Raw genomic sequence first — 17125 nt, forward strand, 5'->3', positions numbered from 1 at the left:
TGGCGTCGCGTCCTCGCCGCGCCCGCGGTAAAAACGCGGGAGCAAACGTCGCGAGGACAAACCGACGAAGCATCGCGAGAGTGTCCAAGATCTCGCGTCCCCTTCTCCGGTCGCCTAGCAACCGATGTGGTCACACAGGTTGCTGCTAAACCCTGGGATACCAGAGGAGAGAAACGAGGCAAATGTCCACCGACCTGTACCGGCGCAGACAATAAATTACCTGTCACTGGAAAGTATTGCTTATAAAGATTGTTTCACCTCTTTGGTTTTGAATTACAAAAAATGTAAAACGGTGCTTTGTTCACTCGGGTTTGTAAGTCATTCATAGGCTTGCGAGAATAAACAGAGCCAACTCAAACTCTACAAGATGCACAAACTGGATGGTCTGGTGGATTCGAAAGAGGCGTCTATACTTGCGCGAAGAAGAGATGAAGAAGTTCAGAGGCAGAACAGAATTTTTAATACCAGAATCAGAACAATTGGGGTAAGTATGAAAAAATATGTATTCACCTTTAAATTATAATTATGTGGAATTGGAATTAGTAGTTTACAATGATATGTAATTTGTCAGAAAAATTGTGGAAGGTATATAGATAGGAAGGGGTTAGAGGGTGATAGGTCAAATGCTGGCAAAGGCGACTAGCCCTGAATGCCAACTTGGTTAGCATGGGTAAGGTGGGCTGAAGGGCCTGCCTCCATGCTGTGTAGCTCTATGGCTTTCAGACATATAGATAAACAATTTGTGGAGGGTTATATAAAGTATCTGGAGGACACAATATACACATTTTGTCATCACCAGTTAATGTTTGATTTTATTTTAAAAAACTGCTTTTTTTTTCAAAGCATTTGCTGTTTGGTCTGCTGTAAACACATGATGAGACCAAGAAATGTTATCAGAAAATATGTAATTTGAAAGAATTCATATAATATCAGGGCCGGGGGAGGGAGGGTTCCCCCCGCCCACGGGTACCATGTAATCCTGTGCTACCTGCTCCATGGTCGGATAGTCGGCGACTAACCTGTCTCCCCCACCTGGTTTGCCAGGTGAGGAGGGGACTGTGGACCCCCAGCAGGACCGAAAACAAGACCTGTCAATGGGTGGAAGAGCTTTGAGTGGGTTGTGATCACTGTCGTACACAGCATTGTAAGGAATGATGATAAAGCGCACACACACCAAAATCCTATAATTCCAGCGGCAGAAGTTCGCAGGAACTGGAGGACAGAGATGTGTGGTGCGTCCATCACCGTTCCTGTTGGAAACCAGCACCACTGCATCGCTAATGTTTTCAACGAAGATGATGACATATAATTATTTGTAAATGTATGTTTTTTTATCATTAAAAGATTGATCAGCAGGCATTGGATGCCCAAATCCAAGATAGGAAAATTCAGGATGAGACCGAGGCTAGAAAACACATTGCCTTTGGTAAGTTTCCAAAATACTGCCAGTGTACCGCAAAATAATTCAAGATTAGATCTAAATGATTAGATGACGAAAGTGCTACATGTAAGCTCCAATTAAATGCTTGCAAGTAAATGGCCATAATAAATAAGAAATCTTCTCTGTGATTGCTCGCAAACTATTGTAAAATAGAAAACAACTTTGAAATTCATTTTCTAAAAGAGAAATTGACAAATGCATGCAAAAAAGCAGAACTGTATTGCTTCAAAACTTTAAAAAATTTACTAGGATCTGGCATAATATTCCACACATTCCTCCATCTTGCAGATATCCTCTGGTGTTTTGTAATTCACTCTTAGCTCGCGCACTCGTGCGAATGAAGACCAGGTAAATTAATCAGTCCGTACTTCTACCCAATTCAGAGTTTATGTCTGATGAAAAAGTAAGGAATCTGTTGGGAATTACCTACACAGATAATTTGTGTGAGTTTGATCCTCTCTTTTTCCCACTTCATCTCACGTCCAACCCAACATCCCAATAACGCTGACATTTCTGAGAAAAAATGAAGGCTAAATGTTTATTTATATAAAAAGAGTAGAGGGATTGGAACAAAGCAATGACTTTGAACAGTGTTTCATTGGCCTGAACATTTTACCAGTGATTCATCAAGTAGCTACGCTTTGAATCCGGAAAACAATATTCAATGACTATTCAAACTGTGGATCATTATAATCAATCTCTATTTAACCTCAATACACAGGGAACTGCAGATGCTGGAATGTGTAAAACACAAAGTACTGGAGTAACTCAGCAGGTTAGACGTTACCTCTGAAGGACATGGATAGATGATGTTTCAGGTCTGAAGAAGAGTCTGAAGAAGGGTCCAACCTAAAATGTCATCTATTAACATTTAACTTGGCGATTTGAATCTGTACACACAATTAAATTTCCAACTGAGCCAGCCGTGTGATTGCCCAATTAAATGCATACTTTGCCTACTTTGAAGAAGTTCTCCTCTGCCTACTTTGCCCAATTAAATCTAATGGGCTACCTCAGAGTCTAGATATCGAAACACTGAATTTTAAAACATTGTAAATGAAGAACATGAATTTTTTAATATATTCACAAATATATTTTCTGAGTTTTCTGTTGCTATTCTCTTATCAACAAACAGCCAACAGATGATGTAACATTACTCCTCTTGTGTTTTGCTGCAGCTAAAGATTTGATTCGACATGACCAAACAATGTGCCTCCTCGATGATCGGCACAAACATGACGTTATTAACATGAACAAGGCTGTTTCTGAATACCGTATATGCTATCAGAAGCCTGAAACACGTCGTGAGTTTGATCTGAATGATCCGCAAGCCTTAAAAAAAGATGTTCCCGCCCGAATTTCAGACACTGATCCTCGCTGCACTGTATCTAGCATTCAGAAGTTTACTGGAGAAGACATAAATCAACAAGAAAGGATTAGACGTCAACAGGAACAAATCAGGGAATGGTCACTTGCACAGCAAAACGAATTGAAGAATGCTTTGGAAGACCAGAAGTTTGCAAGTTGGTAGAATTAAAATTCACCGATTGATATCAATTAATATCCAGTGATATAATTGATTATTGTTATATAGACTATGTCAAGAAAAATCTGGTTCAAAAGATAAGCTGTTTATCTTTTTCCATTTTTGTTTCCAGATAGATTGTATGATAACACCAGAATAGCTTTGGACCGAAGAATTTGCGACTTGCAACAAATGGAAGAAGACACAAGGAGAGCTGTTACTATAACAACCAAAGATTTTAATTGGGCCCAGGTTTTACCTTTATTTCTTTGTATTTGAACAAGCAAGCAGATCAGGAGTACACCGTGCATTTACATTGCATGGTCCCATGCCCTTCTAATTCATAAAAATGCTATACTTCTGAAGGTATATTTTTAAATACAAAGAGAGAAAAGTTATCTTCCTCTGCACTTCAATACACTTTGTTGCGACCTAGAAATTAATCTACTTGGCTTGGATTTACATTGTACAGGACTCCATTAAAGGCTCCATCATTGCCAATAATTTGACCATGTTTTGGAAAGTAAAGTTCCATGAATGCCCATCTTGGGTTACATGGTCACCAATGAATGGCAATGCTGGCAAATGTGAATTAAGGCAGAGCATCAATTAATTAATTAATTAATTAATGCCAATAGATCATTTGGATGTTAAGGAGAACTTTTGTAATCTTAATAGCTTCTGAAGTGAAGAAGAAAAAAAGCCAGCACTGCCATTCAATGTGATAATGGCTGATCATCCACAATCAGTACCCCGTTCCTGCCTTCTCTCCATATGTTTGTCTCTATCAGCTGGGAGATGAGGTTGCAGGTGTTAAGCAGGGATGTACAGTGCCCTCCATAATGTTTGGGACAAAGACCCATCATTTATTTATTTGCCTCTGTACTCCACAATTTGAGATTTGTAATAGAAAAAATCACACGTGTTTAAAGTGCACTTTGTCAGATTTTATTAAAGCGTATTTTTATACATTTTGGTTTCATCATGTAGAAATTACAGCTGTGTTTATACATAGCCAGCCCATTTCGGGGCACCATAATATTTGGGACACGTGGCTTCACAAACGTTTGTAATTGCTCAGGTGTGTTTAATTGCCTCCTTAATGCAGGTATAAGGGAGCTCTCAGCACCTAGTCTCTCCTCCGGTCTTTCAATCACCTTTAGACAATAGAACCATGTAGTTTCCATGGAAACTTTTATTGCTGTTTATCAACATGAGGGCCAAAGAAAGTCAAAGAAGCCATTATGAGACTGAGAAACAAGAATAAAACTGTTATAGACATCAGCCAAACCTTTTGGAGCATCATTAAGAAGAAAGAGAGTACTAATCGCAAAGCTGATGACAGAAGAATTCTCTCTATAATAAAGAAAAACCCCCAAACACCTGTCCGACAGATCAGAAACACCCTTCAAGAGTCAGGTGTGGATTTGTCAAGGACCACTGTCCGCAGAAAACTTTATGAACAGAAATACAGAGGCTACACTGCAGGATGCAAACCACTGGTTAGCTGCAAAGATAGGATGGCCAAGTTACAGTTTGCCAAGATGTACTTAAAAGAGCACCCACAGTTCAGGAAAAAGGTCTGGTGGATAGATGAGATGAAGATTAACATATCAAAGTGATGGCAAGAACAAAGTATGGAGGAGAGAAGGAACTGCCCAAGATCCAAAGCATACCACCTCATCTGTGAGCATGCCTGGGCATGTATGGCTGCTGAAGATACTGGCTCACTTATCTTCTTTGACCACCACTGCTATGCCGATGACACTCAAATCTATGTAGCGCTATCACCAAATGACTATCGCCCCATAGATCTGCTGTGCCAGTGCATTGAGCAAGTCAAAGACTGGATGTGCCAAAATTTCCTCCAACTAAATAAGGACAAAACAGAGATAATTGTTTTTGGTGCTAAAAAAGAAAGGCTTAAAGTAACTCAACACCTTCACTCTCTGTCCCTGAAAACTTCAAACAAAGCCAAAAATCTCGGGGTTATTATGGATTCAGATTTACATTTCGACAGTCACATCAAATCAGTAACAAAATCGGCCTACAATCACCTCAAAAACGTAGCAAGATTAAGAGGACTCAAGACTTAGAAAAACTTGTACATGCCTTTATTACTAGTAGGCTAGATTATTGTAACGGTCTCCTTGCAGGTCTTCCGAAAAAAACTGTCAGGCAGCTACAGCTTGTTCAGAACGCTGTTGCTAGAGTTCTAACAAAGACCAAAAAATTTGAACACATTACACCAATTCTTAAACCCTTACATTGGCTCCCTGTATGTCAGAGAATTGATTTCAAAATCCTGCTGCTCACCTATAAATCACTACATGGTTTAGGGCCAAAGTATATCACTGACATGCTTCCACTATATAAGCCTAAGATCTTCTGAGACCAATCTGTTAGTGATTCCCAGAGTAAATACAAAACATGGGAAAGCAGGATTTAGTTACTATGCAACAAATAGCTGGAATAAACTTCCTGAAGATTTAAGACTTGCCTCAAATTTGACCACTTTTAAAACAAGACTGAAAACTTTTATGTTTACTTTAGCTTTCAGCTAAATCTTAACTACATTGCACTTTTAACTTTTGCACTTTTTATAATGCATTTTTAACTTTGCTTTTATTTTATTTTAATTTGTCTATTTTATTTCATTTTATTATTTCATTTTATTGTATGACGTTTTTATGTGAAGCACTTTGAGTCTGCCTCGTGTATGAAATTGTGCTATATAAATAAAGTTGCCTTGCCTTGCCTTGATGATACAACTGCTGATGGTAGTAGCATAATGAATTCTGAAGTGTTACTATAGACACATCCCATCTGCTCATTCAAACAAATGCCTCAAAACTAATTTAAAACTCAAGATAATGATCCCAAACATACTGCTAAAGCAACAAATGAGTTTTTCAAAGCTAAAAAATGGTGAATTCTTGAGTGGTCGTCAATCACCCAATCTGAACCCAATTGAGCATGCCTTTTATATACTGAAGAGAAAAACTGAAAGGGAATAGCCCCCAAAGCAAGCATAAGGTAAAGATGGCTGCAATACAGGCCTGGCAGAACATCACCAGAGAAGACACCCAGCAACTGGTGATGTCCATGAATCACACACTTCAAACAGTCATTGCATGCAAAGGATATGCAACAAAATACTAAACATGACTACTTTCATTTACATGACATTGCTGTGTCCCAAACATTATGGTGCCCTGAAATGGGGGGACTGTGTAAACACTGTTGTAATTTCTACATGGTGAAACCAAAATGTATAAAAATGGCCTTTATTAAAATCTGACAATGTGCTCTTTAACCACATGTGATTGTTTCTATTACAAATTTCAAATTGTGGAGTACAGTGGCAAATAAATAAATGATGGGTCTTTGTCCCAAACATTATGGAGGGCACTGTATTTTCCCCAGTTACTACCTTCCTGCCTCTGCTGATCTTTACAGTCTGTCTCAGGGTCTGAGGTTCTCCTTGCAATATTTTCTGACTAATGTGACCAATATTCAAAGGTTAGTAGTATTTTTTAATACGTGTTTACTCTCACTGTATCTGCACACAGTTTCTGTGCTTAGAGAGTACACTAATGTGATGAGTCAGAGAAGGAGCCATCGCAAATGAAGGTGATGTCATGGGGTGTGTGTATCTGGAGACATAGGTTTGAATATTGGAAAGTGCGCATGATGATGCATAACCACCAACATGAAGAGGGAGTGGAAATCTCTCCTTTTGACTAAAAAGTCTGGGTTATTTGAGCCCTAATGCCCACATAAACACTTCCATGCTGAAGCAGTGAATAGCAACTGGCAAGAAAAGACAGAGATGCAGCATTTCAGAGTGTAGGTGAGCCTAACTTCCACAAAGAGAGCAATCCAGGTGCAAGGGCACGGCGAAAGCTCTTCCTGCACCATTTCACATATGTCACTGATGATAATCCTTTGAAAACTTGAGCCACTTTTTCACTGTGCATTGGTTATTAATCGTCAGAAGGGTTTCCTCGTATTTAATCCTGTGTTTCTGGCAAATGTATTATTAATTGAAGAAGTCTACATAGCATCAGATATCTTAAATTCTTTGGAGAGTAGACTCTTCAATGATAGGTGTCCTGCTCCATTGTCTCATCCTACACTCAGTGATCAACTGTTACGGCCAGGAACGGAGTATTGCTGACACTATTATTGCAGAAGCAATAATTGAATGAGTATGTCAGCACCTAAAGGGTTTAGTTTTAGAGATACAGCATGAAAACTGGCCCTTTGGCCCACTGTCCAATGATCCCCATTTAATGATTGCTCGGTATTAATAGTGCCACCCAAGCATCGATCACCTGTTCACACTCAGACTATGTTATCCAATTTTTTTCAAACGCTCCCCACACAAAGGGCATTTTACAATTGTCCATTGCCTATCACACAGTCATCAACAGTTTTAAATGATCTCTATGGTTTCTCAGATTTTAATGCCTTGTACCAGCATGGTGGAGTTTCCCTGTCTTTTTGAAGGGAAATACAAAGGGCAGTTTCATAGTTCAAGAGAACTGTAGAGATGCTGATGTAGTTCGCTGGTCTGAGCTTTGTTGTTCCACATTAAGTTTAAAAAGAGCCACCATTTTAGTTAATGACTAATGGTATTTTAAGAGACCTGTATGAAAGGTTGTGGTTCAACATGAGAAAAGTAACAGAATCTGCATTTGGCAGAGTCAGGAACAAGCAGTAGACCTAATATTACTGCATTTGTTAGTGTTGATTTGGTTTTAGCAGGCATTCCAGGAAAGGTTAATTTGGTCACAAAGGTTTCCTCTGGAGAGAATTGAACACACAAAATTGTGGTCAGGAGTTGGTGCATACAATGTTTTATTTTGACTGGATAAGTTATGCGATGGCGACAATTTCTTCCCCAATCTGATTTGAGGTTGTGCTTTAAGAATTTTTAGGAACAAAGTTATTTTCTGGTAGAGAACTTAAATAAAAAGGATTAATGTTAATGTTGGGTGGAAGCATAACATTGAATATATTTAATAGGCTGCACTGTATTGGCCCATTTTTTGTTTTGTTGACTTTAAATGAATGGAAAATCAGGCTAATGTGATGTTGCCTATTTCATAGTATGAGCCAAAGTTAATACTAGTTTCAGTAGGTGGAAAGGGAGGCCAATCAAACTTCACGGTTCTAACATGTTTTACGAAGAGGTAATAAAAAGTTCTTGGGATACAACAAATTTCATTCCATTGTGGTTCAGGCAACTGAAAAGGCTGCAAGACAAAAGCTGGAAAAGCAACAAGAGCAAGAAGATAATTTAGTTGAAATTGAAAATCTTCTTCACAGTGATTTGCTAACAGAAAACCCAAAACAGGCAACCAGTGCTTTTGGACCAAATCATGTTATTGTACATCGATGGAAAGGAATGACACAAGATCAAATAGATGATGTCATTCGAAGACAAAAGCAACAAGTCCAGGAAAGAAAGGTATCAATATTAGCAGTCACCAATTCTGTAATTTCCTGTAAATTGCCTTCATTTTGTTCATTCTGACTGACTTTGGCAACTTCCTATTCCTATGGGTGCTTCCTATAATTTGTATCATTCGTTGTGTATGCTACTGGATAATGAATTCAAGTGGGTATTTAATTATGATGCCAGATTTGCCTTGTCATGCCCTGACACAAGCTGGCATCTTTGCAGCCATGATCACTTAATGTGATCAAGAGTAGGCACCCTGATTGATTTTACTATCCTTAAGGGCCAATCGTCATGTTTCCATATCATTTTGACTGGTTCAACTATCTTAGAACTGAGATGGAATCAGGTTTTTAAATATATAAAACTAAATTCTGTTTATATATATGTTAAATCCTGTATCTTAGTTCTTTAAACCTACAACTTGGCAGAGACTATTAGAGAACAGTTGCTTCCAGTCTGTGATATGTATACTATGTATTAGGTGTGTACAATTTAACAGATCTGAGATATCCAAAAGCAGTCAAATATTATTGTACTGGGATTTAATGCTGCTTTTTAAAATAATTTGTAACGTATAAAATAAAACGGAGGTGAATGCAGAAATTCCATTCACTATTGATGTAAAAAATTACGATGTGCAAACAACTTCACTGAGAAAGTGAACAATGTATATATTTTTCTTTATATATAGAGACTGGAGGAAGAAGAACGCCAGGTTAATGCAGAATGGGACAGGCGACGGATCAATGATGCCCGAGCAGCTGTGCTTATGGAACGGCATCAGAAGCGAGTACAGAGGCAGCTCCGGAAAGCTGTGGATTGCCAGAACATGCTGCTGTGTAAGGACCATAAAGAACGGTGAGTGGTTTAAGTCTACTTTAAGAATACAAAGGTTGATTCTTTTCTCCTCATGTTTATTGGAGAGTTTATTGTAGAGTGTACAAAAACAATTGTCATGGACTATTTGGCTCATCGAGTCCACACCAAACATCAAACTAATTCCACACTTATCCCATTTAATTATTCCAACATTCCATCAACTTCCCCTGATTTTACTGCTAGGACCAATTCACAGTGACTATCAGCGTGGAATGAATATCATGGATAAGTGAATAGAATGTAGTGTGAAAACAACCTCGGAATAGACCCTCTACTTCCTTCCATTATGCCAATTCTGTATCCAGACAGTTAGCTCTCCCTGGATGCCATTCTTTACCATCAAACCATCTTTATCAACCAACTTCATTCCTGGTTGTGTAACGTAGTTATAAAAGGGCATTGGATTTTTCCTCCAGAATTCAGTCCATTAACTTCAATATAATTAATTTCTGAGACAGGGCATATTATCCTGGAAAGACTTTATAGTGTGCTAGTAATTTCCAATTGGGGATGAATCTTTAAACATTAACTCAGTGGACAAATGGCACATGCATAAAATTGAATGATTATTACATTTTGTTTTCAGGGAGAGATTTTTGAAAAATGAAGTCTACGTGAATGTTCCAACTGCTAAATATTTTGAACAGTTCAACACAACCAGCCGCTAAAATGGAAGAAAATGTTGACATTTGCTACACACGTATATATTTAAAAGACCGATTTAGATTTGTTTCTTATAAATCATACTTTGCTGTTAAAAACAAATACTCAAGGATACCTGGAGTTTTTTTTCATACATCTAATAACTGAATAAAGAATTTAGAAAACATAAGGATAGCAAATTTAGCATTTGAATGGTTTGCCATATTAACCAGAGATACCAGAAAAAAATTGAACGGCTGCTGTTATTTTGTTGTTTTCCATATGATATTTGGAAACTTTTAATACCACAAATAAAAACTTTTAATTTAACTTTTGGAAATCAGATCTTCTGCTGTATAAAAACCCATTTACTATAAACTATAATGTTGATCTTGTCTGTCAGTTGGCAATCAAATGGTGCTAAACAGCTGCCTCTATCCAACTTGTTTCTGCTGTCAACAGATTAGGATTAAAGTAAATTAATTTGTTTCTAACATTGGTCATGTTTTCCGAAGTGTTTATAAAAATATCAAGAATCACATTTTTTAATTGCAGTTTTATAGTACAAAGAATTATTTCCTAAAATATCCGCTGCTTTGTAAAGCACCAATAAACTGTGGAATTTTACAGAGTAAATGTCATGTGGCGAGTTTGCATACTTTCCATTCTGGCATGTACTGTAAATCTTCTGCTGTGGTGCAGTGTGGAAAATTTAGGAGTGTAAAATCTGCATAACTCGACAGCAAGGCAGATGTTAGTAATGTCTCTGCATTTTCCAATATGAAAATTACCATATGTGAAATACTCAATTGTTCATTATTCTTTTAAAAGTTCAAAGAATTTCCCTTTAATTTCATTGTTAAACACATTGGCAACCATGCGCACATATTCCATTACAGAGGAATGATGCTATGTCTGTATAAACTTGAAGAAAAACATTGCAAATTCTTGTCAGACCTGATAAGTGTCCTTGACACATGAAGTAATCATTCATTTGTCTCACCAGTATATTTTAATGCCAGCTTCTATTGTAACATAAACATATCCCTTTCCTTCTGTCACCAGATATAGTCACATGCCTTTGTTTCTAAGTCCATATTCTCAGTAATAAAGATTAATCTTTAAATTTATTTGCAATCCATTAGTACATTTACTTTTTAATATCTTGTCTAAATCCAGGACAGGATTTATGGCTCCCATTACGATTTCTAATCTCAAATCAAACATGAAATTCAACACTGTCCATTAGTCATCCATTCAATTTGTTCTGAAGTGCCCGTGGTATTTTTTATTACATTGCATTCAGCCAATTTAGTATTTTCTCAATTTTCTCCCACTTTCTCCTTCAGACAGGAATCTGACTATATCTATACCTTTTATGTGGTTAATCACCACCTTTTTCTGTATGTCAGTGAACTTATTGATATCACCAAAAATGACATGTGCCATTATGTGTATTCTGGTAACCTGCTACGGAACACAGAAGCATGGAAAAATAGGTGCAGGAATAGGCCATTCGGCCCTTCGAGCCAGCACTGCCATTCAATATGATCATGGCCGATCATTTAAAATCAGTACCCCATTCCTGCTTTTTCCCCATTTCCCTCGATTCCTTTAACTCTTAGTGCTAACTCTAACCTGCATATAGCTGGAGAAGTTAGCCCTTGGTTAAAAGCACTAAATGTATGTTGGACACCAGTAGGATTCAGCCACAGGTACTCACAGATACATATTTAGTAATATATATATATATTGTATAAGCGGTACACGATAGCGCTACAATTTTTGGACCACCTTACTCACAATTGTCTTGTGGTGTGTTTTATCAGTTTTGTTCAGATTGATGGTATATTTTACAAGTTATTTATTAAACTTCAAATTCCAAACCCAATTGGTTGCCCTGCTGGCTACAATGTTACAAATCCCAGGACACTGAGTCTCACCGGCTACAATGTTGCAAATCACACCACACTGAGTCGTGGCACCAAGCAAGTGCAATTTTTTATTTTTTTAAAAGTTTAATGAAGGAGGGGGAATAAGGGGAAATGAGCGGCCCATGCGCAGTTGGGTGAGTGGTGGAATATTGCTTTGGGGAACGGGTTGCGTTGGGGGACCATGCCTTCCATGGGGGTTATGGGTAAGTGGTCGAATATTGTGTTGGGGGAACGGTTTGCATTGGGGGAACGGGTGAGTGGTGGAATATTGCATTGGGGAACGGGTTGTGTTGGGGGACTAGGCCTCCTGTGGGGGCTACGGGTGAGTGGTCAAATATTGCGTTGGGGGACCAGGCCTCCCGTGTGACAGGGACCCAACGGGTCCCACTTGGTCTAGTGTATATATATTACAAAAACTCTCCTCTTGTTTGTTTGAATGTCTGTGAGTTAGTGAGTGAATGAGATCCTGAACATGCCAAAACGGTACACAATAGCACTACAATTTTTGCACCACCTTACTCACAATTGTCCTGTGGTGTGTTTTCAATAATTTCCGTTCACATTGATGTTATATTTTACAAGTTATCACATTTTTAAGTTTACAAAATATGCCGGCAGTTACAGCTATGATGTCACTATGGGATCTCATTTGCAACAATGTTGCAATCACAGAACACTGAGTCCTGGCAGAGGGAAGCTGAACAGGAGGGGGAGGGAGTGCTGTGGGAGACACGGGAAGTGTAATTGGAATTTTTTTTAAACGCCCTGGCAGCAATGACATGCATTTTTTTTAAAAGTTTATAAAGAGGGAGGATGAAGAGGAGGGGGAGGGAATGTTGGGAGATAAGGGGAAATGAGCCGCCCCCGCGCAGTTCGGGGCTATGGGTGAGTGGTGGAATATTGCGTTGGGGGAACAGTTTGCGTTGTGGGAACGGGTGAGTGGTGCAATATTGCATTTGGGGAACGGGTTTCATTGGGGGACCAGACCTCCCGTGTGACAGGGACCCAACATATATATATCCAGGATATAGAGCCATGTGTGTGAAGGTGAACATAATTAATTGGATAGCACACAAAATATTCTCACTGTACCTCAGTACACGTGACCATAATAAACCTAACCTAACTTAACTAAAAATTGATAATCTTGCACTTGTTTTTCCGCTGAGAGGCAAGAATGAAGTTCATGGTCTTTCAAAAACATCTTTTTGTTTTGTCTCTATTGTAAGATTACACTTGCATGTCTCCCATCCCCTTTAGTTGCCTTCAGATCTTTCTAACATGCTGTAGTACATAGAACAGCGCAGCAAAATTAAAGGCCCCTCAGCTTACAATGTCTGTGTTCATCACAATGCTAATTTTTATTTATCTTTATTCCATGCCTGTTCACGTGTTTGTCGAATGCCTCTTAAACATTGCTATCGCATTTGCTTCCACCACTTTCCCAGGCAACACAATCCAGGCGCCTACCATTTTTTAAAAACTTCCCCCTCCCATTGGAATTATACAATATGGTGCATACTGCAGCGAGTCTTTTAACTTACACTTGAATACAATATATATGCTTTATATTGGATTGGAGCGTTTTTGAAAGGGGTGAGGCTGTGCGATCACTGACCACTGGCCTTGGGGGTACCCGGTGAGGGAGTGGAGCAACCAAGTGGGGAGAGTGTGGAAGAAGGATGTCCCCCCTCCAAGGGTAGGAACTTTTTGAAATTTGATGTATTAAAATCATGTTTTAGTGCACTGTAGAAGTATGATTTCAATGTTTTTTGTATTTTTAAGAGGTAACTTTATCCACACAAAGGGTGATGGGTGTATGGAACAAGCTGCCAGAGGAGGTAGTTGAGGCAGGGACCATCCCAACATTTAAGAAAAAGTTAGACTGCTACATGGATAGGACAGGTTTGGAGGTATGGACCAAAAGCAGGTAGCATAGCTGGGACATGTTGGCGGGTGTGGGCAAGTTGCGCCGAAGGGCCTGTTTTCACACTGTATCACTCTATGACTACATTATACCTCCACCATGCATGAATGATTCAAAATCAAGTGATCGAGTTTTATTGCCATATACTCAAGCATAAAAACGTAGAAAATAGGTGCAGGAATAGGCCATCGGCCCTTCGAGCCAGCACTGCCATTCAATATGATCATGGCTATTCATCTAAAATCAGTACCTCTTTCCTGTTTTTTCCCCATATCCCTTGATGTTGTTAGCCCCAAGAATTAAATGTAACTCTCTCTTGAAAACATCCAGTGAATTGGCCTGCACTGCCTTCTGTGGCAGAGAATTCCACAGATTCACAACTCTCTGCGTGAAGAAAGTTTGTTCTCATCTCAGTCCTAACTGCCCCCCCCCCCCCTTATTCTTAAACTGTGACACATGGTTCTGAACGCCCCCAACATCGGGAACATTTTTCCTGCAGTTACAGTAAGTGAAAATCTAGCAGGCAAGCAGGATGCTTTCTCCAACCACCCCCATTTGAAGTCCACAATCTTCCACCGTTTCTACCCAGTGCTTGGTACCTACTTCCAGCAGCCACTGGTTGTCCTCCAGGATGCACTCTCTCTCCTCTCAACCCCCAACCTCTCTCTCTCTCCCTCCATCTCTCTCTCTCTGTCTCTCCTCTCTCTCTCTCTCTCTCCCTCTCTCCCTCTCTCTCCTCTCCGTCTCTCCCTCTCTCTCTCTCTCTCTCTCTCTCTCCCCTCTCTCTCTCTCTCCCCCTCTCTCTCTCTCTCCCCTCTCTCTCTCCCCCTCTCTCTCTCTCTCTCTTCCCCTCTCTCTCTCTCTCCCCCTCTCTCTCCCTCTCCCTCCCCCCCTCCCCCCTCTCTCTTCTCTCTCGCCCCCTCCTTCTCTCTCCCATCGTCTCTCTCTCCCTAACTCTCTCTCCCCTATTCCTCACCTCTCTCTCTCTCTCACTCCCTCTCTCTCCCCCCCTCTCTCTCTCTCCCCGTCATCTCTCTCTCTCTGCCCCTCTCTCTCTCTCCTGCCTCTCCTTCCCCCTACTCCACCCTGCTCCACACACTCTCTCCTCTCTCTCTCTCTCTCTCCCCTCTCTCTCTCTCTCTCTCCTCTCACCTCTCTCTCTTCCCCTCTCTCTCTCTCTCTCTCTCTCTCTCTCTCTCTCTCTCTCTCCCTCCTCTCTCCTCCTCTCTCTCTCTCTCCCCCATATCTCACTCCACCCTCTCCCCCTGCTCTCTCTCCCCTCTCTCTTTCTCCTCTGTCTCTATCTCCTCTTTCTCTTTGCCCCCCCATCTCTCTCTCTTTCCCCGTTTCTCTCCTTCCCCCTCTCTCCCTCTTCCCCTCTCTCTTTTACCCCCCCTCTCTTTTACAACCCCTCTCTCTCCCATTCTCTCCTACCCCTCTCCACCCCCCTCTCTCTTCCCTCTTTCGTCCCTCACATCCCTCTCACCCCTCTCTCTCTCTTCCCCCCTCCCATCTCACTCTCCCCCCCTTTCTTCCCTACCTCTTTCCCCTCTCCCTCTTCTCTCTCCATTCACTCACCCCCTCTCTCTCTCCTCTCACCCTCTCTCTCCCCTCACTGTCTCCCTGTCTCCTTTCCCCCTCTCTCTCTCTCTCCACCTCCCTTTGAGAGTCTGTCCCTTCGGACAGAGACTCTCGCGGTAGCAGCGCTTCCGACGCCTCCGACGGCCCGGGACACTCGCACTGTCCGCAGTTCTCAGGTCGGCTCGCCTGCCCCGACCCTGCAAAAATGAATTGGAAAAAAAAACACGCGGTTTTTCGGGTTACGGGCCGAAAACCCGTATATTGCATATTGGGAACAGTTTGCAAAAGATCTAAACACACTACTGAGGACTCCTCATATTTATACTTAATTTATGGCCATTCCGAAACACCCCCCCAGGTTTTACAACTGATTCACCTGGTTAGTTCCATCTCCGGCTGCTTGGTTGGATGTGTTGTCGGCGGCTGCACATCCAACCAAGAGAAGAGGCGCGACGTCACTCACAGCCGCCAACTGACGCGCTTCCCCGGACCGCACAGATCCCTGGCACGCGGCGCTAAGGGACAAATTGCGCAGGGACTGAACTCAGCGTGAGAACTCGGTCGTGAGTGGGAGGGCGTGAGAGCGTGAGAAATTGCTCCAGGGCGTGAGTCTCACACCGAAAGCGTGAGAGTTGGCAGCCCTGCATTCATGTTTAAAGATCTTTGTCTCTTTTGTTTTACCTCAAAGTGCCTTACTATGAAGCAGTTTTAAAATGGAGTCATTCTCATGATATAGTAAAGATGGCAGCTCATTTCACAGAGCTAACATACACAAATAGTAGTGTACTATAGTAATGACCCACAGGAGACAATAAAGAATGTTTATAAATATCTGCACGGAGTTTGTACGTTTCTCCGGATGCTCCAGTTTCCTCCCACACTCTAAAGACGTACAGGTTTGTAGGGTAATTGGCTGCTGTACGTTGTAAATTGTCCCTAGTGTGTAGGATAGTACTAATTGCTGTGATTGCTGGTTGGCGTAGACAGTGGGCCGAAGGGCCTGTTTACACACTATATCTCTAAAGTCTATATCTAAAATCTATAAAGGCAAGCTATAAAGTTCAATCACAGAGGGAAATGATTCTTGCCTGTAGGCATAAGTCTATAAATTCAAGTTGCTTCTACGCTTTCAAATGAAAGTACTAATTAAAGGAAAAACTAAATGGAAAACTTAAAAAGTTCAAGACCAATCCAAAAAATGCCCTTGGCTCCCATCTCTAAAGTCTCTAATTTTTTTTTCAGATGTTGATAAATCTATTGTGAATTTTCAATTTCATCTAACTTCATTTTTCATTTTCTATTGTCCCATTGTCATAGAATCTGCCATCACATTCAAGGACATTTCAAGGCACACGTATAGAATCTGTAGGTGGAATTGTGCAAAGCTTATCATGCAACATCTGTTTGAAATAAGTTATGTAATCTGCATGTTTTGTACCTGCATTTCCTTTAAGTATATCATATATTTTGTTTCCAAGTAAGAACTTATAAATTCAGTGTTTTACTGTTTCCAAAAATTACAACATTTTATGCTACTAAACTTAAACCGTGTAACAGTTGTAAGTTATGCTAAATCTCATGAACAAATCAGAGAAATAGGTTTGAGCTATCCTAATTAGTAGACACAAAAGTGTTATGAGTGGCATTGTTTTAATATTGTAACTCCACAGGAAAAAAATGTTTGCAATCTAGATAATTTTGCCTTGTTAGAGAAAGGATGTGGAGG

At 40.3% G+C, this 17125-nt stretch overlaps 2 protein-coding genes across 2 annotated transcripts in view; one reads left to right on the top strand and one right to left on the bottom strand.

Annotated features, from left to right (window-relative positions):
* LOC129706142 (structural maintenance of chromosomes protein 1B-like) overlaps positions 1 to 17125 on the bottom strand; it is a 179686-nt gene that overhangs the window by 45511 nt on the left and 117050 nt on the right. The window lies entirely within an intron of this gene.
* LOC129706145 (RIB43A-like with coiled-coils protein 2) lies at positions 153 to 11809 on the top strand. Its single transcript, XM_055650161.1, has 7 exons — positions 153 to 484; positions 1345 to 1426; positions 2620 to 2964; positions 3100 to 3218; positions 8215 to 8442; positions 9128 to 9294; positions 9902 to 11809. Exons 1-7 carry the CDS (start codon positions 368 to 370, stop codon positions 9981 to 9983), a joined length of 1140 nt encoding a protein of 379 aa, XP_055506136.1. The 5' UTR covers positions 153 to 367; the 3' UTR covers positions 9984 to 11809.

The sequence above is a fragment of the Leucoraja erinacea genome, chromosome 19, assembly GCF_028641065.1.
Source record: "Leucoraja erinacea ecotype New England chromosome 19, Leri_hhj_1, whole genome shotgun sequence".
Taxonomy (NCBI): Eukaryota; Metazoa; Chordata; class Chondrichthyes; order Rajiformes; family Rajidae; genus Leucoraja; species Leucoraja erinaceus.

Excerpts from the sequence above, each read along its gene's own strand:
- LOC129706145 (XM_055650161.1), top strand. The coding sequence starts at position 368 with ATGCACAAACTGGATGGTCTGGTGGATTCGAAAGAGGCGTCTATACTT. Across the intron at positions 1,427-2,619 it reads TAGAAAACACATTGCCTTTG|CTAAAGATTTGATTCGACAT; the intron begins GTAAGTTTCCAA and ends GTTTTGCTGCAG. Across the intron at positions 3,219-8,214 it reads AAGATTTTAATTGGGCCCAG|GCAACTGAAAAGGCTGCAAG; the intron begins GTTTTACCTTTA and ends ATTGTGGTTCAG.